Source organism: Zingiber officinale, chromosome 4A (assembly GCF_018446385.1).
Source record: "Zingiber officinale cultivar Zhangliang chromosome 4A, Zo_v1.1, whole genome shotgun sequence".
Classification (NCBI taxonomy): Eukaryota; Viridiplantae; Streptophyta; class Magnoliopsida; order Zingiberales; family Zingiberaceae; genus Zingiber; species Zingiber officinale.
The window spans coordinates 128,319,314-128,340,744 of NC_055992.1; the positions used below are offsets into that span (position 1 = coordinate 128,319,314).

Consider the following 21,431-nt stretch of genomic DNA (forward strand, 5'->3'; position numbering starts at 1 on the left):
GATGGTGAGATCAACAAAAGTTTCAATTGGTGCCGTCAAGTCACTGATGAGCGATTTTGGATCAAACAATTAGGACATAAATAAATTGCATCGCCAACCAACCTCATCATTTAACTCGATTTAACATCTAACTTTACCAAAGAAACTTAAAAATATTTAAATATTCAGGTCACAAACCAACAAACCAATGAGGACCTCAGAGCAGCTTTGTTGAAACGGAATCTCAAGAAATGTTGAGTTGGCCTGCAGAAATCATTTAGGGTTTCAATCTATTTGGTGGAATCCACCACAAGTTTCAATCAGTGCGTTTGGATTCATCATAAGATATGCAAACAAGATCTTTGATATCCCCGAGTTCAAATACGATGTGGCTGATAGTAAATATGTTACATATGATATATGAGTATGTAAAATTATTGGCAATAACTGAGAATCACAGCTGATGCACTTACAGTGGCTCCAGCTGGCAAGGTGATTCCAACACCTGAAATGAAGAAAAAGTAATGAACTAAACGTCACACAGATAAACAGACTCAAGCTAAATAGTTCTTGCAAACTATTAAAGAAATCAGTTAGCCAAATTATAGCAAACAGATATGCAAGCCCAAAAAGCAAAGTACTCTTATCTACCATGAAAATTGAGAATGACTTACAATTCTGGGAGGATATGGGTAGAAAGAAAAAACCATATAGCAACACAATTATATATACATATATATTCACGTGCCATAGTCAAAAAGGAACTTTATTCAGAAAGGTTAAACTAGAATTTGTAGGCATGTCAGTTTTCACAAATAAAAAAGGAAGCAATGTGAAAACTGAACCTCGAACATATTTACATCAGAGTGACTATAGAAGCTTGAAGTTTGTGTTAACTGATACATCTTTGTTAAGTATGATCTTCATAAATATTGTCTTTAAACACATGAAGCTCCTTCCAAGGCAAGCATGATTTACAAGATTGGATTATTATCAGTGCAGAGAATTAGTTTGGGCAACGAAAACTTGAAGGGACCTATTTGCTATCTTTTCAATCAGCTAGCAGAAGAGCAATTTTACAGGATTCATCTGAACCTGTAAAGAGAATAGTCACGTGTTTGTCTTTTTCTTCTCACTAAAGAACCCCTGCCATTGTCACTTGAATGACATTTTGACCCACACTCATTAACTATGTTACTTGGACTAGGCACTTCAGGCACGAGTACTAGAAGTCCATAATTGCATTGTGCAGTCTAGATGTGCATTAATCCAACATTGGGACTCATCGTCCCATCTATACATTGCCTTGAGATTAAAAGTTGAAACGATACGTGGATAGCCTAACCTTGTTAAGGAGATGAAGCTTCAGGGTCGTCCCTGACAAGGGGTTTTGTTGCGCCCAAAGGATGCCCACATATCTCCACAATGGCATGATATTGTCCACTTTGGGCCTAGGCTCTCATGACTTTGATTTTGGGCTCTATCCAAAAGACCTCATACCAATGGAGATATCTTGCATCCTTTTAACCTCATGATCTTTACCAAATCTTTCCAATGTGAGACTTTGATTGAACCCCAACAATCCTCTCCTCAAACGAAGGACCACAATTACTCTCATGGTCCGGACCTCCCCGCGAGCATCTGGTCACTCTGACCTGTTCTGGGCCTCCCCGCAAGCATCCGCACCAGGTCACCTTGACCTACTCCGGGCCTCCCTGCGAGCATTCGGCCACCTTGACCTGCTTCGGACCTCACTGCGAGCATCCTGTCACCCTGACCTACTCGCCTCCCTGCGAGTATCTGGTCACCTTGACCTGCTCCAGGCCTCCCACAAGCATCTAGTCATCCTAACCTGCTCTAAGCCTCTCCGCGAGTGTCCGATCACCCTGACCTGCTTCGGGCCTCCCTGCGAGCATCTGGTCACCCTGACCTACTTGCTTCCGCACAAGTATCTGATCACCCTGACCTGCTCCAGGCCTCCCACGAACATCCGGTCACTCTGACCTACTCCGGGCCCACCCTCAACTTCGTTCAAGGCCACCCCACATGGTATCTGGTTCGTACCATGGCTCTGATACCATTTGTTGCGCCCAAAGGATGCCCACATATTTTCACAATGGCATGATATTGTCCACTTTGGGCCTAGACCCTCATGGCTTTGCTCTTGGGCTCTACCCAAAAGGCCTCAAGCCAATGGAGATATCTTGCATCATTTTAACCCTATGATCTTTATCAAATCTTTCCAATATAAAACTTTGATTGAACCTCAACAGGTTTGAAGACAAGAAGCGCATTGCTTCATTTATAAAGCAGCATAAAGCCAACTGGACTTCTCACCTAACCAAAGATAGGCCTTTTAATCTGTAAGTAGTGGGATAGAGAAGTCCAGTATACAGAGTGGTCCAATCAGTCCAGTTAGTATCTTGAGCAAGAAGGAAGCAACATATAAAGCAGAGTAGATAGGAAGTATTTCTATGTTTAAATGGTGGTGCAATTTTTTAAGGAAAACAATGGAAGAATAAAGGATATGGATTTGAAAATATCACCTGAGCGGAGGAAGATAAGTCTCCAAAGCCAAAAGCCTTTGGAGAACAGCTTGGAGAAGGATGCCTCTTAGCAAAGGATGAAATGTAGCCAACCCCCAAAGTTGGGAGTAACCCAACTTGATGACAATGGGAAATCTAATTCTCATCTAATTTTACCTAGCTTTACATTCAAATTTATGCTCATAAGAACTATTATTGTCCATAAATAGTCATAAACTGGATAGAAAAAGAAAGGTGAAAACTCAGATGTCTTATACTCTGATAGACCTGTGGTTTTCTTACTACTAAGATATCACACGTAAGTAGCAAGTCTTAAACTTTCAGTTTAACAGAATGGTAGTCAGTATCAGTGCCCTTATGGTATGCATGAACCATATAGCTACTAATCAGCACGTTCATCCTTTTGTCAAAATAAAGATCTCCCTTTCTCAAGAGTCACACACAAGAGTCACTGGTGTGAATAAATACAAGTATAATCAAGATTCAAAACCTACTTCAGAAAAAAAGAAGATTCATTAAAATATAAGCAATATTTACTAACTGCTTCAAGTCACAGCAGCTAAACTTCATGACAAATAAGATGTCATCTAAAGAGTAGCAAGGGCAAAATACTTTGGCCAGAGAATCAACCCTAACCTTCTAGCACATAATCTAACCCTTCATTTCAAAGTACTTCTGTTACAATAAGCAACTTGCTATACAATTAAGAATCAATTCATTCACATCAGCCTTCAATAATCATAGAATTCCACACAGGCTGCAAGGGAAATCACCAATACATGGTTCTATAGGCAGCTAAGGATCATATTAGCATAATAAATGGTATACCACCAGAGAAAGTGAGAGAAATAGATTGAAATTATATGAATATACTCAAAGGTGACCAACAAATTTTATAATTGAAGGATTGAATTGATAGAGTGGAAAGCATAAAGGATATTTTATAACTTTGAGTGTTGACAATATTAGACTATCACATGAGTTACATTTCAGTGGCTTTGTGACGTTTTTGCTACATGTTAGCTAACTCCAGTGGTGTATAAGCAACTGTTTCATTCATGCTTGGAAGGATGCACCACTGCCAACAATCAAGAAGAATAAATGGATTATATTCAAATGGAAAAAATATAAACCGGGTTACACATCTCGATTTGCTGCTTATTACACATTAATTTTTTGTTGACATGTTTTACCAAAATATTCTCCTTTTTTCTCTATAGGTTAATGCTATAGAACTACAAAATTACAACACTATTCAGAGAGAAAAGTGCACTCTGCATGGCAACAAGAACTACAGGTCTTGTTGCATTTTAACAGAAATAATCATCAGCTCCTTAAGAATAAACGAAAGGATTTTGATTTCTTTTACAACATTTTTGTGTGATGCCAATGGCCCTCCATGTGAAATATACATCTTGCCCTACGAAGGTCTGAAAGCTTGGGTGTATACCATTTGTTTGAAGCATTTGACTTCCTCCGTTTAGGAATCCATCATGTGGGGGAAAATGGCTTCCCTCCAATTTTAAACAAACTCCATATTTGCCATAGGCAAAACTCACTTACGGTATCTGACTGAACTCTTTCTAGAATTTCAATCTTTAAATTCAAATCTTTTGATGCTGGACATTAACATTAAAATAATAGTTTTTCCTGTAAGCCTATAGATTATAAAAACAGTTGGTTGGACAAAACATACAGCACACCGTCGTTAGGAAATTATGATTATTCTTCATCATAAATTCTCAAATTTTCGTTTATGTTGACAAATAAAGAAAAGATAAATTAAACAAAAAAAAAAAAAAGTCACCTTGAGAAGAGCTAATCCTAGCCCCTCGCCTTCAGCTCTGCCAAGCGCCTCGAAAGATCATCCTCGTCCACCGACTCCTTCTCCTTGGCAGGAGGAATGACATGCGACGCAGCTTGAGGGAGGCCTACGGAAACTTCGAGACCGTAGTCATCGGCGACCTGCTGCATGAGGCTGTTAACCTCGGACTCAGGAGTGGAGAGACTAGTGGACCCTGCCATAGCGCCCTCCATGAACTCGGCCTGAACCTCCATGTTGACAAACTGCCGCTCGAACTGGTCCATGGTCTCGGACATCTTCTGTAGGTTCTCAGAGGCGAGGGCGGACTCGAGCGACTTCACGATAGATCCCATGGACTTTCCGATGGCCTGCATCTTGGCCTGTGTATCGAGTCGCGCGACTACAGCGTCGAGACGGGACGCGAGACGGAGGTAATTCATCTGCTCCGTGCGCTTGCGGATGGCATTCTCGGCGTAGACCCGGGCGCCGTCCATGTTGCCCTTCTCGATCGCCTTCTTCACCTTGAGCTTCTCCGACTTCTCCTCCTTCTCGCACTTGCGCGCCTGCCGCTGCAGGCTCTTAGAGGTGAACTTGAGCTCAAAGATCTGGTTCATCAGCTTCTCCGTGTTCCCCATGCCGTGGACAATAGATCGATCGGTGGCTCGGACAGAAGGAAAATTAGGGTTAGCGAAGATGGCCGGAACGGGAGCGGAACGGAGAAACCGGCGTTTGATGCACAGAGGGCAACATAACAGAGAGATATATATACATACCGTTATATCGTTCGTCAGCGACGCGTTACGGCCTTTTGACGGATTCAAACGCAGAGACGCGTTCTTCTTCCTATCGAAGGAATAGACCGAGTTGGGCTTTATTTAGACCCAATAGCCAATTTACAATCTATAGACAGTAAAACATATAATATTTTAAATATTGGAGGTCTAAGGAAACAATAGTTAAAGTATGAGGTGCAAAATAAAACTTTCTCGGCCAATGAAGAGGAATTTGTGTTCTATTCGACCATCTCCACCATATAAGGCGGTGACATTAATGTCCGATTGCAGGCACAAGAAGGCAGCTGCAACATCACAGGGCACAACTACCCGTCACTCTCTCTCTCTCTCCTCCACCCTTCTTCCTTCCTTCCCTGTCAACCAAAGCCAAAGAAGCAGATCGAAAGGAATCTCTACCCTCTAAGATCAAGTCCATTCCATCCATGTCTCTGGCTCCTTGGCCCATCCTGGACCAGGAGCGAGTGAGTCATAGGAGGGTGGAGGAAACCAAGGCCTAAGGAAAAAGGAGCATCGGTAGGATGAGGTGAGAAATCAAAAAAGGGGAGAAATGATAGAATGAAGAAGCGAACGAGTGTCTTCGGATGTGCATCACCATTCACCCAACCGAACCTCTCCTCTCCTCTTTCTCTCTCACACACAATGCTACTGCTCCGAGGTTGCCAGATTTGCCCCTCTGAAGACCAGAAAACCCTCCATCCATCTCCACCGAGCAGCAAATTGCCAGCCCTTCTCCTGTTCCTGTGTGCAATTTATATGGGCCTTTTGGTCATGGCCAGACCTCAGAAAATTGAGGGAGGAGCAAACCCCACCACGTCTGCTTCTACCATCACCCCTTGCCAAGGAGGAGCCTTTCCCCATATGTGGCCTGCGTGCTAGGGTTTCGCTCCGCTTCCGCCTCCAAAGGTGAGATTTGGGTGCCGCCGCGATGAGGAAAGGCCAGAAGTTGAGCGAGGAGGTCAAGGCAAGGAGCAGGCATCAGAGTCTCTTGTGGGATTATGGAGATCTGGTCGAGGTGAGATCCTGTGGTGCTCATCCCTTTCTTTCACTCTCGGGATTTTTCTCATATCAGGATTTGCAATCTAAAAAATTTGAGACCTGTGTTCCTTCTTGAAACCCTTGGGTTTCTAGATATCTAGAAAACCCTGACTTTCCAGTATCACCTTTACAAGATGATGATTGGGATGCTACATACCATTATTATTGTACTAAATCTTTCTATGGTTCTTGATATTAGAATTTGTTGTCCCCCCTTAAAAGTTTGCCTCCTCTGATTTCCCTTTCAAATTGATCTAGATCTATCATTCCTTTTCTTTGTTTCCTCTATTGAGAGTGCTTGTATTAGTCTAGGCATCTCAAAAATCACAGCCAAAACATTTCAAATTTTCACGAACACTGTTGATCTTGTGAAAATACTTATCCCACATATAACTACTATATGTTTTTCTTTTTCCCAGAAAAATCTTATCGTAGTAATTTGTGACAGGAAACTGAAGCAAAGAGGAAGAAACTGCAGATAGCTAATCAGAAGAAGCTTAAACTTCTTGCTGAAGTGAAGTCAGTATCTATTCTAGTTTTCATATACTCCACTCTAATTCTAAATTACCATTTTTTAATAATATTTTTAAAAAGGGAAAAAAATCCATGCACAGAAAAGCATTTTTCCATTATCCTGAATCAAAATAATTTACGTATTTCTGAAATTTCATTCACTTTTTAAGGAGCTCCTTAAAGTAGAACGAAAGCATATATAATTTTCTCTTTGGCACAAGTTTTGTATAATTTAATTACATTACATTATGTTCTTACTCTATATGCTTGGAATTGTTGAATGTATAAGAGTTCAAAAGACCTATAGTTGTAAATCAGATGTTAACTCTTTCAATAATATAATCCTCTGCTCTATTTGCAATGCTCTAGATTCTTGCAAAGACGGTACAAAAGCCTATCCCAGAATCCATCTGGAACTAAACAATTGAGGCTGAAAAAGAAATCACAGAGTCAGTCCTTGATCGGCCAACCTTCAAATGCAAATGCATATCCTCAACTCCCTGCTAAAGACCAAAGATCAAAACTGAGAGATGCTGATACTCCATGCACTTCTGCCCTGATAGACCTGAATCAGGTCTTGTTGCCAGTAACTACCCCCCACTCATGCTACAAGACTGAATGAATTACGATGTCGGTAAGCAACAAAATCATGTATTCTGTAATGACAATGGATGTTCTTACGCAGATTGGTGAGGATACAGAGGAGTATCCGTCCAGCTTCAGCGTCGAGCCTATGAAGTCTGATAAGTTGAGGAAGAGTTTAGTGGAAGACAATTCTGTGGCTAATGATCTCAACCTTTCGATTTGTCGTGATGTTGTACATGAATCATCAAACAAGGTGGCAAAGAGAAAGATTACATGGCAGGATCAGTTAGCTTTGAGGGTGTAGATTAATCTCCTATCGCAGAAAGGGCTAACAATCTAAGCCCTTCACTGATTTAATTTATGTTAGATGGAAATATTTATGTAAAGAAAGGCTTGAGATATTTCATCTTATACATGGTGTTTTATTCATTCTGTGTAGATTGTTTGATGGATTGAGTTAAACCAGTGCTGATAACACAAGTGATCTTAGGATTAGGTTAATGAGGCGACCATAATAATTAGTCAGAAATCATAATGTTTTATGACATCTTTGATATATTTTTGATTTGGGAAAAAAAAAATAAATAGTGAGCCAACTAGCCAAGCTTTCTGACATCTGTGATTGGCAATATAATGTAGAGGAAACTGTTTTTCTTATCAATTTGAACTTTTATCTTTTATTTCTGATCTATGCCCATTTTTGTTCTTGGTTATGCTCTTGATTTCAAAATGCAGTGTTTATTTTCAGATTATGATAATTGATGTATAAAGCGCCTCTTAATTGTGTGAATGCAAATAAATCTCAAGGTGGATGGTCCGGAGTCATAGAATATTGGCCACAAGGTAAATTTGGAAATATAGATTTTTTTATTTTACTAGAGAAATATATATGCGCCGTAGTTGAAATTCAAACAGTAAATAAAAAATTATTTGAGCGTTTTGTTATTATACTATGAGTAATGAAAGTCATGTCCTTTCAAATGGGTCTAGTGGTGAGTACATGAGGTATTGTCATTAATGAGATATGGAGTTCGAATCTTGATAAAGTCGAGATAAATATCTTCCTTATGTGTTAGTTATTATTCTAAAGGTTAGTAGTGATTTATCTTCTCCATATTGATCTTGGGACGGATTAACGGAAATGATGAGAACGAGCGTATTCATCTTTTGCCACCCATGAATAATGAAAGCCATTGTATAATATTTTTGAATTGGAAATAGCTGAATAGGCAAGCAAAAACCATATTGTGATTTTTTTTTTTTTTTAAAAAAAAAGCGAGGCATCCCCTTCCCTTATAATCCAAGCAATCAAGAAACAAAGGTATATTCGATGTGCTGAGTCCGGAGACTTGTTAAATAAAGAAAAGAAAAAAAGAGGAGTGGGCCTTTTGGTCTTTTTGACGTCTTGATGGTTTAGGTGAACCAACGGATGTGCACATTTTTGTCCAAAATTGAGTGGGTCGGGTACATTAAACCCGACCCGCTGTCCAGGTTGTCTGACTGTCTATTTTCTACCCGATGAGAAAGATGGTCCTCTTCCGTCTCTCCTGTTTCTCTGCGAACCCTACTCGAAACGATGGAGTGGATCCTCCCGTGGATCGCCCTTGTGCTTGTTCTCTTCCCCACCGGAGGGCATGGTTTCTACCTTCCCGGAGTCGCCCCGGCCGACTTCCACCAGGTCTTTTAATCCCCTTTCCCTCCATCCAGCTATTGATTTCGCCTCGCAGTAGTCGATCTTAAATCTTTGGATTTGCTTTTATTCGACTTGGATCTTTTGGATCTATTATTTAGGTGCATTATTTGGTAGATTTAATGCGCGAAATTTGTGGGATTACAGGCGTGCATCTTAATATTCGTTATCGTTTTGATATATTCTTGATTGGAGTTCATTTGATCTGTACTATCACTATCAACCTTTCTTGGTGGTCCTAGAATTGAGTTTCCCTAACTCTCTACCTCTGTGTACTCTTACGCAAACATTGTGTATAGTATTATTCGATTATATGATTTATTATTCTGTTGTGAATTCCTTCCGAGCCTTGCTTTTTCATTATGAGATGTTGTAGGTGCTCTTCTTTTGATCGTTCATGAACCCACATTTTTCTATGATGTAATACAGGTCGATGAATATTTCTGCTTGTAAAGATCTGTAAACTTTTGACTGTTAGGTATCTGCCGCTACATTGAATGATGTATTGCTATTCTGTTAAGGGTTATACGTAGTCTTGGTTTTGTTGTTTTGTCCATTTTGGTTACTTTTATGATTTCTTTACAGTTGCTGAGTAGGTTCCAAATTTCTAGCTTTCCCTACTAGGGCTATCACTGTTGATTGAATGCTGAACTTCATAGGCACTTCTTATCTATTTCTTAAATAGATTATCTGCAAGGTTAGGGTTAAAGCTCACATTCATGCATTTTCCTTCACTGCATTGCTTACACCTGCATGTATTCAGACACTGAAGCTGCTTTAATTTTCTATTGACTCACGAAAATCAATCTAATTTATTAGTTGATCCCAAATTATTATTTTTATAAATATTGATATGAAATAATATTAGTTTGTATGTGTGTGTATTTGATATGATAAAATTATAAAAAAAAATGAGAAAATTGAGAAAGGAAATATGATCTGATTGAAAATGATAAGATGTGGATAGACACTTTATGGATACTGTGCTATAATATGAGTACCAAGCTTGATGTGAGATTTGCTAAGCTTTTGATACTAATGAATTAGAAATTCATTTGTAGATGATATAAGAAACAAATAAATAATGACACGGTCCAAGCAATTAGATTAAGGGGGGAATGTGATAACGAGGGGAAGCACAATGGTGATAATGCTTTGTAGAGAAGATTTCCAATTCCACATAACATATGATGCACAAGCACTAATCTATCGTTTGGTTTGCCTATTTGTAAGTGCTACAAACTTATTATATTACATTTACATTTTGTTCTCTCTTATATGGTTGGGGCAAACTATTACACCTGTATTGCTAACATGATACATGAAAACCACTTTTTCTGGATACAATTAATGTTAAGTCGATTCCCATTCATGAGCACATGCACTGATGTATTCCTACATATATTTCATCTATGTTATGAAGTGATTCAATCACAGGCAACCTGCATGCAATTTTCAAAACTTTGCCTTTCTCATATATGAATTGTAATTTTCAACAGCTTGTTTACTTTCTCCAGATAAGATCTATTTTTAATTTGATATGCAAATGGAAATTATTTCGATAATTATATTTGTGCATAATGTAACCTAACGTCACAAACTTCCACTGTTTCTCTGCAGAAAGATCCACTTGCAGTGAAAGTGAACAAGCTGACTTCAATAAAAACACAACTTCCATATTCATATTATTCTCTACCATACTGTCGTCCAATCAACATAGTGGATAGTGCAGAAAATCTTGGGGAAGTTCTTCGTGGTGATCGTATTGAGAACTCAGTCTATGTGGTATATTGCTGACTACTGTACACTTTTAGTATTAGTTATCCTTCTGATCTAATGACCAATAATATTTAACTTTTCTTAACTATGCCAGTTTGAAATGAGAGAACCCGAGATGTGTAAGATTGCTTGCAAATTTACACCTACTGACAAGGATGCAAAGGAATTCAAGGAAAAAATAGAGGATGAGTATCGTGTTAACATGTATGACAAACCTAGTCCTTGAGTCTGTTTCGTTAGATATCTTCAATTCGCATAATATTGGTGACTGTACATATTTTTGGACAGGATTTTGGACAATCTTCCACTTGTTGTACCTATGAAAAGGCTGGACCAGAATAGTGGTACTGTGTATCAGCTGGGCTATCATGTTGGAGTCAAAGATCATCTATCTGGAGTAATCTATATCTCCTATAAATACTCCAGATATAAGAGAATCACTAGCACGATATTACATGACTTATCAAGAATATTTAATTGTTGTGCAGGGGAAGAATGGGACATATTATATCTACAACCATTTATCATTTATCGTGAAATATCACAAGGATGTAGAACTTGATGTTTTCAGGATTGTGGGATTTGAGGTCAAACCATTCAGGTTGGAAATTTTTTCATTTATTCCTTACCCTGACTGCCCCTTCCTCTTCATTTATGCTATTCTTTTATGAACTTAAATTTGTCAAATCTATTGCAGTGTTAATCATGCTTATGAAGGTCAGTGGAATGATGTGAAGACCCGCTTGAGTACCTGTGACCCTCATGCTAAACGCTCAGTTGTGAACTCTGATAGCCCACAGGTGGTGGCAGCGAACGAGGATATCATATTCACCTATGATGTTGAGTTTCAGGTTTGTCTGAATTTCTTTCCCTTTGATAATATGACTATATCATAGCATTCTTTACATTTATAGCTAATGTTACCATTACTGCTTAGCTGACCAGTTGGTTTTCATTAAATTGTTGAATCATTTTCTTTTATTGTATCTTTTCCTTCCAGGAGAGTGATGTGAAGTGGGCCTCTCGATGGGACACTTATCTTCTGATGAATGATGACCAAATCCACTGGTTTTCTATTATCAATTCTCTCCTGATTGTATTATTCCTGTCTGTGATGGTAGCTATGATTATGCTGCGGACACTATACAGGGATATCTCCAAGTACAACCAGTTTGAGACTCAAGAAGAAGCTCAAGAAGAGACAGGATGGAAGCTAGTCCATGGGGATGTATTTAGGCCTCCAAACAATTCAGACTTGTTGTGTGTATATGTTGGAACTGGTGTTCAGTTCTTTGGTATGCTACTCGTGACCATGATTTTTGCTGTTCTTGGATTTCTCTCTCCATCAAATAGAGGTGGACTCATGACAGCAATGCTGCTACTGTGGGTCTTCATGGGCTTGTTCGCGGGGTATTCATCTGCCCGCCTTTACAAGATGTTCAAAGGGACAGAATGGAAGAAAATTACCTTGCAGACAGCATTCACTTTCCCGGGTATTGTTTCAATTATCTTTTTCATCTTGAATGCTCTCATCTGGGGTGAGAAGTCATCTGGTGCAGTGCCCTTCACCACAATGTTTGCTCTTGCATTCCTTTGGTTTGGTATTTCAGCGCCCCTTGTGTTTGTTGGCAGTTATGTGGGTTTCAGGAAGCCAGCCATTGAAGATCCTGTGAAAACAAATAAGATCCCTAGACAGATCCCAGAACAAGCTTGGTATATGAATCCAGTTTTCTCCATACTAATTGGTGGCATTCTCCCATTTGGAGCTGTTTTCATTGAGCTCTTCTTCATCCTTACCTCAATTTGGCTAAATCAGTTCTACTACATCTTTGGGTTCCTCTTTCTTGTCTTCATCATTCTCATTGTCACCTGTGCCGAGATCACAATCGTTTTGTGCTATTTCCAGCTATGCAGTGAGGATTACCTGTGGTGGTGGAGGTCCTATCTGACATCTGGATCCTCAGCACTCTATCTTTTCCTCTATGCGACATTCTATTTTTTCACAAAACTGGAGATAACCAAGCTCATTTCTGGAATTCTGTACTTTGGGTACATGTTGATTGCTTCCTATGCTTTCTTTGTGCTGACGGGAACAATTGGTTTTTATGCTTGCTTTTGGTTTACAAGACTGATTTATTCATCGGTGAAGATCGATTGAAAATATCCCTATCAGTTCTCTGAAGAAAAGATTAGTTGTCTGCTGACTTTTGGGTATAGTTTAGGACCCTTATCAATGTTTACCTCAAAGAAAAGTATACTGTGGAACATAGTTTATCTTCTTATTTAGACGCAAGGCACTTGATTTTTTGTACTCCATGTTTTTGATGTTCAAAAGATGCTGCTTGCTCAGAAGGTAGAATTGTTTGCCTTATGTTCTCATTCTCCCTGACAGTTATCGTCTCACCTAGAATAATAAATGTGAGGCGAGTTTGCCCACGTGACATTTTTTTTTTCTTTTTTTATTGCATTTGTTGCTAATTTGTAGTCCTATGTAGTTTGAATTGGAATATTAATACATTGCTTTTGTATCTTTTTCTATTTCGATTTGAGCTTTTATGAAATCACGTGCCTAGTCTTAAAGCTTGTTTTTCTTCTATCTTGTTTCTTCCCAATTACATGCCCCCGTGTTTTGGGATGTGGTCGAGTTCACTCTGTCGAGGGCACTGCTCTTGAAACTTGACGGGTCACTGATTCAACTGATACCGACGGGATCAAATTTTTGCTAAGTTTAATAGTAATATTACCACTTTTAGGATCCATTTTTTAAAAAATCAAATGCTTCCGAAGGTGAGATAGGTTCTTGGCACTTTGATCGGTTTCAAATAAGCTGATCTTTTATATATACATATACGGTTTTGATATGGTACTTGCCTCTTGTGCTTGAGTACGTGGGGCATCCGGAAGTGATTTGGACGGCCACATAGATATGAGTTGCGGTATATATACTCGGGTTAAAATAAAAAAAAAAATTGCATGCAATTTCCATTGACAAATACAATTTTATATGCAGTTTCCATTGGAACAAATCTTTATTTTCACTCCCTAGTCAAATATACTTACCTAATTACCCCTGATATTTTAAGTATAAAAAATTTAAAAATGAGTATAATTCCTCTTAAATTCAGTACATTAAATTAGAATCTAGTATATTTTCTATCAAATTGAGTACGATTCTTTTTCCACCTCAATTGGATGGAAAATATACTAGATTTTCTTTAAATGATATTCAATTGAATGGAAAATATATTAGATTTTCTTTAAATGATACTCAATTGAATGGAAATATACTAGATTTTTTTCAAATGATGCTAAATTTAGGAGGAATTATATTAAATAGGAAAAAAAGTCGTACTCAATTTAATAGAAAATATACTCAATTCAATAGAAAATATACTCAATTCTAGTTTAAAATGTTGAATTTAATAGGAATTATACTCATTTTGAGACTATTTATATTTAAAAAATATGAAGGGCAATTTTAATAGAAAATATATTCGAATATACTAGATATTCTTTAAATGATACTCAATTGGATAAAAAATATACTAGATTTTCTTTAAATGATACTTAATTGGATAGAAAATATACTAGATTTTCTTTAAATAGTATTGAATTTAGGAGGAATTATATTAAAACGGGGAAAAATATGCTCAATTTAATATAAAATATACTCGATTATAGTGTAAAGTGTTGAATTTAAGAGAAATTATACTCATTTTTGGACCTTTTGTACCTAAAAAATCTGAAGGACAATTTGGTCACAATATTTGCATGAGAGAGTTGAAGCAAATAAAACTTTACATGCAAGGAGTGGAAATAAAATTTTTTATGAGGGGAGATTGCATGTAAAATTCAAGGATTTTTCTCTACTTCACTCTTAAAATAAACAAATATGCTGTTTATCTATATTCAAATTATGAAATAGTATAATTACCACAATAATATTATATATATATATATATATATATATTTTGGGCTTGCAGTCATGATTCATAAAGACACTAGCGATATATATATATATATATATTTATTGTGCTTGCAGTCATGATTGATCCATAAGACACTATCGCTAGTCAAAAGAGACTATTCCCTTTTGGCCTAGTAGTAGAAACCCAACTAAACCATATATGTCTGGTAGCCTAATATACCAACCACAATAATAAAAGTAAACGCTTGAAATTTACCAATATCATAATCTGTGAAAGTTATTGACGAAGATCCAATCTTTCTGACATAACAATAGCCATGAAGTAGCTGATGAATCATTTCATTAGACCTGAAGGCTTTGCTTTCAGTTTAAATTTTATCACTCCAGCCTGAAGGCTTTGCTTTCTCGAGAAGGAAAATAGTATTTTCTACTGAGAATACATCAGACTGAATATAGAAAAACGAACTACCATGGCTGTGAAAAGAGAATGCAAATAAGGTTTCATTTATCTGTTTCATTTTGGTACATCGAAAGCTGATGAAAGATAGACCTTTAGTTCTTATGCACCTCATGATCACTATACAATTCCCATGGATAAAATTAAAGCAGAAGACAAGAAAAGAAAGAAAAAAAAAAAAGAGAAAGAAAACACAAACAACATTTTGTTATTCAGTACTCATTGACAGGTTCAATATCCTTGAGAAGGCCAACAATCTGCTGCATGGATGGCCTCTTGGATGGCAACTCAGCTGTGCACAAGTAAGCTATCCTTAATGCCTCCTCCATTTGTTTCTCTGATCCTGTTTCCCTAATCTTTGGATCAATCAAGCTTGAGAGTTCATTTCTTTTCACCAATGCTCTTGCCCAGCTGACCAATGTATGGCTCTTCCCTTCTTCAGCATAATCGTCTCCGATCGGTTTCTTCCCTGTAGTAAGCTCAAACAACACAACCCCAAAGCTGTAGACATCCGATTTTATAGTTGCGGATGCATTTTCCGCTTCTGAAAACTCTGGAGGAGTATAACCTGGTGACCCCTGTGAAGCTTCATTCTCTGTTGCATTGCTCTCGATGTTCGATAGTCCAGAATTAGCTAACCTAGGATCCATTGCTGAATCTAGATAAATGCTGCTTGCTTTTACATCTGTGTGGACTATCTGAGGGAAGCATCCATGGTGGAGGAATGCCAGTGCCCTTGCAGTGCCCAATGCAATGCTGTGTCTGAAACTCCAGGTGGTGGTTCCTTCAGTTGTATCAGTAGTCCAGTCTTCGGTTGATTGCACGCCTAACGGTAAGTCGTGAAGTAGGCTCTTCAGGTTTCCATTCTCCATATAATCATAGATAACAATCCTTTGTCCTCCAGCCAGGCAATAGCCAGTTAAGGGCACCAAGTTAGGGTGCTTGATCTGGCCAAGCCTCTCCAGCTCCTTTACGGCATCCTCATCTGAAATTGTCGATCGATGAAGCAAAACCTTCATGGCCACATTGATGCCTCCAGGCAATAAACCTCTGTACACTGGCCCAAACCTCCCTTCTCCCAACAAGGTTTCTCTATCGAAATTGTTAGTCACATTCAAGAGGTCAGCAAATGTAAAATTCAGCAATGGCTTCTCAAAGATGACAACGGGGATCGATGTCGTGTGCTTGACATCGAAGTGGAAGGGGCCTGAAACATTCTTCTCCTCCCTGTGAGATATTTTCTTAATCGTCCAGAAGCTGTGCCTCTTTCTGCAACTAAGCACCAACCCGATTGACCCTGCTGCGAGCAAGAACAGTGGAAGTGCTATTGCCAATCCTAGCTTCAGATTCCTGTCTTTGCTTCCCTTGGATCTACTCCAATCCGGATTCACTGCAATTGGGCAGTGATTTTGTGATCCGACGAATGATGACCGGAGCACTTCGAACGAGAAACTCTGGCCGCAATAAGTAAGGTTGTTGTAGGAGAAGTTGAACTTCTCCATGCTGAATAACTTTTGTTGCAGGGAGCTCGGTATCTCCCCAGTGAGATTGTTCACTGAAAGGTCTATCAATTGCAGGTTTTCAGTGCTCAGTTCAGGAATGCGGCCACCGATGTGATTCTGTGAAATATCTAACACCTTCAACTCATGCGACAGAGAGATCCTGGTCGGAATCTGGCCATTGAGATTACTCTTCGACAAGTTCAGATATTCTAGTGCAGCAGGCAGTCTCATGAGATCAAATTTTGGGGCAGAGAATTCATTGAATGCAAGGTTAAGGTGCTTCAGTGACGGAAGTGGATTCACGAGATCAGTGAAAAAATCTCCACTGAGTTCATTCATGGACAAGTCGAGATGAACTAAAGAAGACCAATGATAAGCCTGGGAGATGTTGCCGTTGAAATGGTTACCTGAGAGATCGAGGTAGGCGAGAGAATCCAAGCTCGACAAATCTGGTAAACCTCCATTGATCTGGTTATCTGAAAGAACCAAAGTGCTTAGGTTTTCAAAGGCAGAGCCAAATCGAGCGGGGAGACTCCCATTTAGCTTGTTGCTGGAGAGATCGATGGAGACCAGAGAGGTGCATTGGAGAAAAGCTTCCGGAATGCCGTTCTCCAACGAGTTCCTGCTGAGATCGAGAACTTTCAACCTGGAAAGCGCGCTGATCTGCGATGGGATCTCGCCGGAGAACCCGTTGCCGGAAAGGTCGAGGCTTTCCATCCGATTGAAGTTGCCGATGTAAGGTGGAAGCGGCCCCGTGAGATTATTGGAAGAGAAGTTGAGCCTGGCGAGTTCGCTCAATTCCACCAAATCCATAGGGAGGGCAGTGATGGCGTTCCTGCTCAGATCCAGGGATTGGAGCGCCGTGAGCTTCCCGATGGTGGTTTCACCGATCGGACCGGCGAATTGGAATCCAGGAACCTCCAGTGCGATCACCCTCCTCTCCGCCCCCGCGCTGCCGCCGCTGTCGCAGGTAATCCCTCTCCACGAGCAGACGTCGGAAGAATTGCCGGTTCTGGAGGAAGGCTGCACTCGCATCTCCCGGAAGAACTCAAAGACGTAGAAGGCGTCCGTGTTCGGCGGCGGCGGCGACTGCGGCCAAGAACGCCTCAGCAGCAGGAAAAAGGATACGTAGAAAGCAAAGAACCCCACGCCACCCATCTGATGGAAACGGATCCAAAAGCCTAGGAACTGCGAGCCAACTGAAAGACGCGGCCTTTATCTCCTCCCTCCCTCCTCGCCTCCATCCGCCATCTCTGCAACACTCGTACTTGGTCCAACACAAAGGCACGCCTTAGGGAGATGATTAGGGACGATCAACGAGCTCCTCTATGCATCAAAGGCTCCATTTTTAAGCATCATTCGGGTCCCGATCCACCAATCTGCAGCTTTGAACTCGGAAAAAACAGGGCCTTTTCTGAGCTTTTGAGCAGAGCGCGCGTGAGCTCAAAGGTTGCTCGGCATGGATGCCAACGCAAAGGAACAGCTTTCGTGCTGTTTCACGAGAGAGAAAGAGAGAGTAATGAATTGCGGTGGTGGTGATGATGGTGGTGATAATGGCGGAATTGATGAGCAAGGCTTCTGCTTCTGCTGCTCTCTTAATTGCAGAGAACGGAGAAGCAGGAAGGACGACGCATTCATAGAACAGAAGAAGCAGCAAAGTCCAACTCCGTACTCAACTTCATGGATTGAAAATTAGGGTTTTTATGGTTATTAAATGTGTTAGCTAAGCAAGTTGACGGAGAGACTGGAGATTAGGACAAACAAATCCAAACTCCAAAATGCCCACCATTTTGTGCGGCCGGTAATTGCCATAAATTAAAATGATAAACAAGGCAAAATAAATTTAGATAATAGTGAAAATAATTATAATTGATCTAAATATTGACAGTGATGTTAATACTTAATAGATTATTACAGTGAGTTTAATCAGCTCCAAAGCACATAAACTAGTACATATGCAATGCAAAACCTGGTAATACAAAGTGATCAAAGTAATAATTGAAGAGTTTTAAAGAGTTAATTAATTGTTAATAGATCATTGAGATTGGCATAAACTGATGCCTTTGGCATCATGTGAGAGTTGAATTGAATGGTTCTGCTGCTTCTGCTACAAGAACTAGAGTAGTTGTAAACGATCCAAGTTGTGACGAAAAAGAACTCGTTAAAAATCATTATTTAGTTTAGTTTTTTTTTTTAAATTTAGATTTAGTTGTTTACTCTTAATTTAATTATTTAAAATATTTATATTTCAAATTAGTTATTAAATTTGATAATATAAATTTATTTATTTAGTTTAAAATTTTCTTTATTTACATATTAATAAAATTTTTATTAATAAATATGATTCATTACCGAATTAATTGAATATATATGATATAAACTTATTAGTTTAGTTTAATAAATTATTTAAACTTATTTATTTAATTAAACTTTGTCAATGTTTAATTTATTTACGGTTTAGAAGAGATATCCAATTTTTATTTGTCTTCCTTTATTTAAAAAATTGTTCAATTATCTGCCTCTACTCCAAACCCTTGCGACATGAACAACAATCCGTGATCGATTCTTCCTCAAACCTTTTTCAAGGACAAAAGGTGTCACCGGAAGCAGAGGCAGGGCACGTTTCTGCACCACTAGAACGAACTATTGCTATCAAATCATTGAAGCAATTCAAAATCCAAACGCCAATTTTGTGAATGCGATGACTTGACAGAGGTGAGACGAGTACAACGACGGAGGCGTGACGATGAACTGAAGAGTGACACAACAACACTGCTAATTTCAGAAATGAAGTAAAGCTCTTACAGGGGGCTGTTAATGGAGGAGGAGAACATGGATGAACACTGACAGAGCAATATATGCCGAAACAGTAAGATATTGACACGTACGGTCAGGCTGCAGCAGTTTCTTCATCGGATGATGAGGTCCAGAGGATGTCTTGCAGCGCCGGCCGGAGCTCGTCGCTGCAGAAGGTCTCGTACTCAGCCGCATCGCCGCCGTCCCGACGGACGGCCACCACGAGCACGGACGGCGCCACCGTGAAGATCTCTGCTGCCACCGCCAGCTTCCCCTTCCGGCCCCGCTGCTCGCCCTCCAGCCTCACCCCTGACGCGCAGCTCTTCGTCACCCGGTACTTCCCCGCCGCCAATCCTTCCAGTCTCGACACCACGCCGCTCGCCGGCTCCCTCGTTACGAGCCGCAAGACCTCTTCCCGCCACTTGCCGCCGACGAAGAGCCGCGAGAGGTCGAAACCCTCGGAGAAGGATATCAGGTGGAAGGCGTTTAGCATTTCGGGCTCCTCCGCGGCGGTGGCCGAAGCCGGCGGAGCGAAAAGCGATCTGGTGATCGTCGATTTCTTGAACCATGGGGTTTCCGTGAGCCGCTCGACCGTGATTCTGGTCTTGGGATTTGGGTCGAGCAGCTTGGTGATGAGTCGCCGGGCGTCCGACGAGAACCACGGCGGGCACTGGAAGTCCCCTCGGCGGGTCTTCTTGTACATGGCAATGATGTTCTCGTCCTGGAAGGGAAGGAATCCAGCGAGGAGGACGAAGAGAATGACGCCGCAGGACCAGAGGTCGGCTTTCTCCCCATCGTAGCCCTTTTTTCCGACCACCTCAGGCGCGACGTACGCCGGCGTGCCGCAGGCGGTGTGGAAGAGGCCGTCGGGGCGGACGTGCTCGGCGAAGGCGCTGAGTCCAAAGTCGGCTATCTTGAGGTTGCCCTGCTCGTCGAGGAGGAGGTTCTCCAGCTTGAGATCGCGGTGGTAGACGCCGCGCCCATGGCAGAAGTCGACGGCGGAGACGAGCTGGCGGAAGTAGTGCCGGGCGGCGTCCTCACGGAGGCGACCTGAACGGGCCACCTTGGAGAAAAGCTCCCCGCCGCGGACCAGCTCCATGACGAAGTAGATCTTGGTGCGCGTCGCCATCACCTCATGGAGCTCCACGATGTTGGGGTGGCCAACCATCTTCATCACCGATATCTCGCGCTTCACCTGCTCCATCATCCCCACCCGGATCACCTTCTCCTTCCCCACCACCTTGATGGCGACCCCCTTTCCGGTGAGGAGATTCCGCGCCAGGTGAACCTTCGCGAAGGTACCCTGCCCGATCACCCTCCCTATCTCGTACCTTCCATGGAGAACACTCTGTCCTTCCCCTGACGGCGCCGGAGATGGTACTTCCTCCATTTCGATCTACAAAAAATCAGATTTTTTTTTTTTTTTGGTTTGCAGAATGTTGGAATAGAAGCGTGATCGTCTAAGAAGAATGAATGGATTGCTTCGAACGGCTCCGAGCTTCCGATCTACCCGTCCTCGACGTGTTTCCGGTGGCACGATCGGCTGGCAGCGTGCTTGCTCGGCTTTCGGCCGCCCCAGAGCTCAGAGCGGAATCTCCGCATCATCCTGCCGCATCACCTAGCGGAGAGCTGCCATTCGACCCTCGGGGTCTCCTACTTCGTCGCAGGGATGAAGACCGCCACTGCGGCGTCCATGGTTGCACCCGCAAGGTTCAAGTAGCAGCCAACAGAGCCCGAAAAGACCAATTTGCCCCTTCCTCCTCCTGCTCACGGCGGTGCAGAATGTCGGTACGTATCGATTACCAATTTCAACCTTCTGATGGAGATGGAACGGTTGAAAGTAGGACAACAGGTGGGTCGATATGTGATAGGAGAAAAGCACGGTTTTGATTGGCTCTTCCTCGTACGATCTTGTCCGTCCGTGAGCCCAATAATGGAATCCCGTCCGTCCGATGCGTCGGGCTGCTTGCGGCCCACAGTTTGGAAACAATTCTTCTCTTTCAAATTGTATAATCAATTCAAC

The 21,431-nt window shown here is 40.9% G+C and overlaps 5 protein-coding genes across 6 annotated transcripts; 2 read left to right on the forward strand and 3 right to left on the reverse strand.

Annotated features, from left to right (window-relative positions):
* Positions 1-270: 270 nt before the first annotated feature.
* On the reverse strand, positions 271-5,169 carry LOC121971134 (ESCRT-related protein CHMP1-like). Its single transcript, XM_042522266.1, has 2 exons — positions 4,333-5,169; positions 271-484 (listed from the first exon to the last, which is right to left on the reverse strand). Exon 1 carries the CDS (start codon positions 4,962-4,964, stop codon positions 4,350-4,352), a length of 615 nt encoding a protein of 204 aa, XP_042378200.1. The 5' UTR covers positions 4,965-5,169; the 3' UTR covers positions 271-484; positions 4,333-4,349.
* A 160-nt stretch (positions 5,170-5,329) lies between these two features.
* Positions 5,330-7,685, forward strand: LOC121971136. 2 transcript variants are annotated; one of them, XM_042522268.1, is made up of 4 exons: positions 5,330-6,135; positions 6,607-6,677; positions 7,041-7,245; positions 7,357-7,685. In XM_042522268.1, the coding sequence occupies exons 1-4, from the start codon at positions 6,049-6,051 to the stop codon at positions 7,558-7,560; spliced, it is 567 nt and encodes a 188-aa protein (XP_042378202.1). In that variant the 5' UTR covers positions 5,330-6,048; the 3' UTR covers positions 7,561-7,685. The 2 variants fall into 2 exon arrangements, with proteins under 2 accessions (XP_042378202.1, XP_042378201.1); XM_042522267.1 differs by having other exon boundaries at positions 5,336-6,135; positions 7,041-7,257.
* Positions 7,686-8,764: 1,079 nt separating this feature from the next.
* On the forward strand, positions 8,765-13,263 carry LOC121971137 (transmembrane 9 superfamily member 8-like). The gene is made up of 7 exons (XM_042522269.1): positions 8,765-8,934; positions 10,567-10,731; positions 10,820-10,929; positions 11,014-11,122; positions 11,214-11,326; positions 11,423-11,576; positions 11,726-13,263. The coding sequence occupies exons 1-7, from the start codon at positions 8,833-8,835 to the stop codon at positions 12,881-12,883; spliced, it is 1,911 nt and encodes a 636-aa protein (XP_042378203.1). The 5' UTR covers positions 8,765-8,832; the 3' UTR covers positions 12,884-13,263.
* A 1,867-nt stretch (positions 13,264-15,130) lies between these two features.
* On the reverse strand, positions 15,131-18,301 carry LOC121971138 (probable LRR receptor-like serine/threonine-protein kinase At2g24230). Its single transcript, XM_042522271.1, has one exon. The coding sequence runs from the start codon at positions 17,768-17,770 to the stop codon at positions 15,323-15,325; it is 2,448 nt and encodes an 815-aa protein (XP_042378205.1). The 5' UTR covers positions 17,771-18,301; the 3' UTR covers positions 15,131-15,322.
* Positions 18,302-19,371: 1,070 nt separating this feature from the next.
* Positions 19,372-21,099, reverse strand: LOC121971139 (CBL-interacting protein kinase 6-like). Its single transcript, XM_042522272.1, has 2 exons — positions 20,919-21,099; positions 19,372-20,804 (listed from the first exon to the last, which is right to left on the reverse strand). Exon 2 carries the CDS (start codon positions 20,796-20,798, stop codon positions 19,503-19,505), a length of 1,296 nt encoding a protein of 431 aa, XP_042378206.1. The 5' UTR covers positions 20,799-20,804; positions 20,919-21,099; the 3' UTR covers positions 19,372-19,502.
* Between the last annotated feature and the right edge of the window lie 332 nt (positions 21,100-21,431).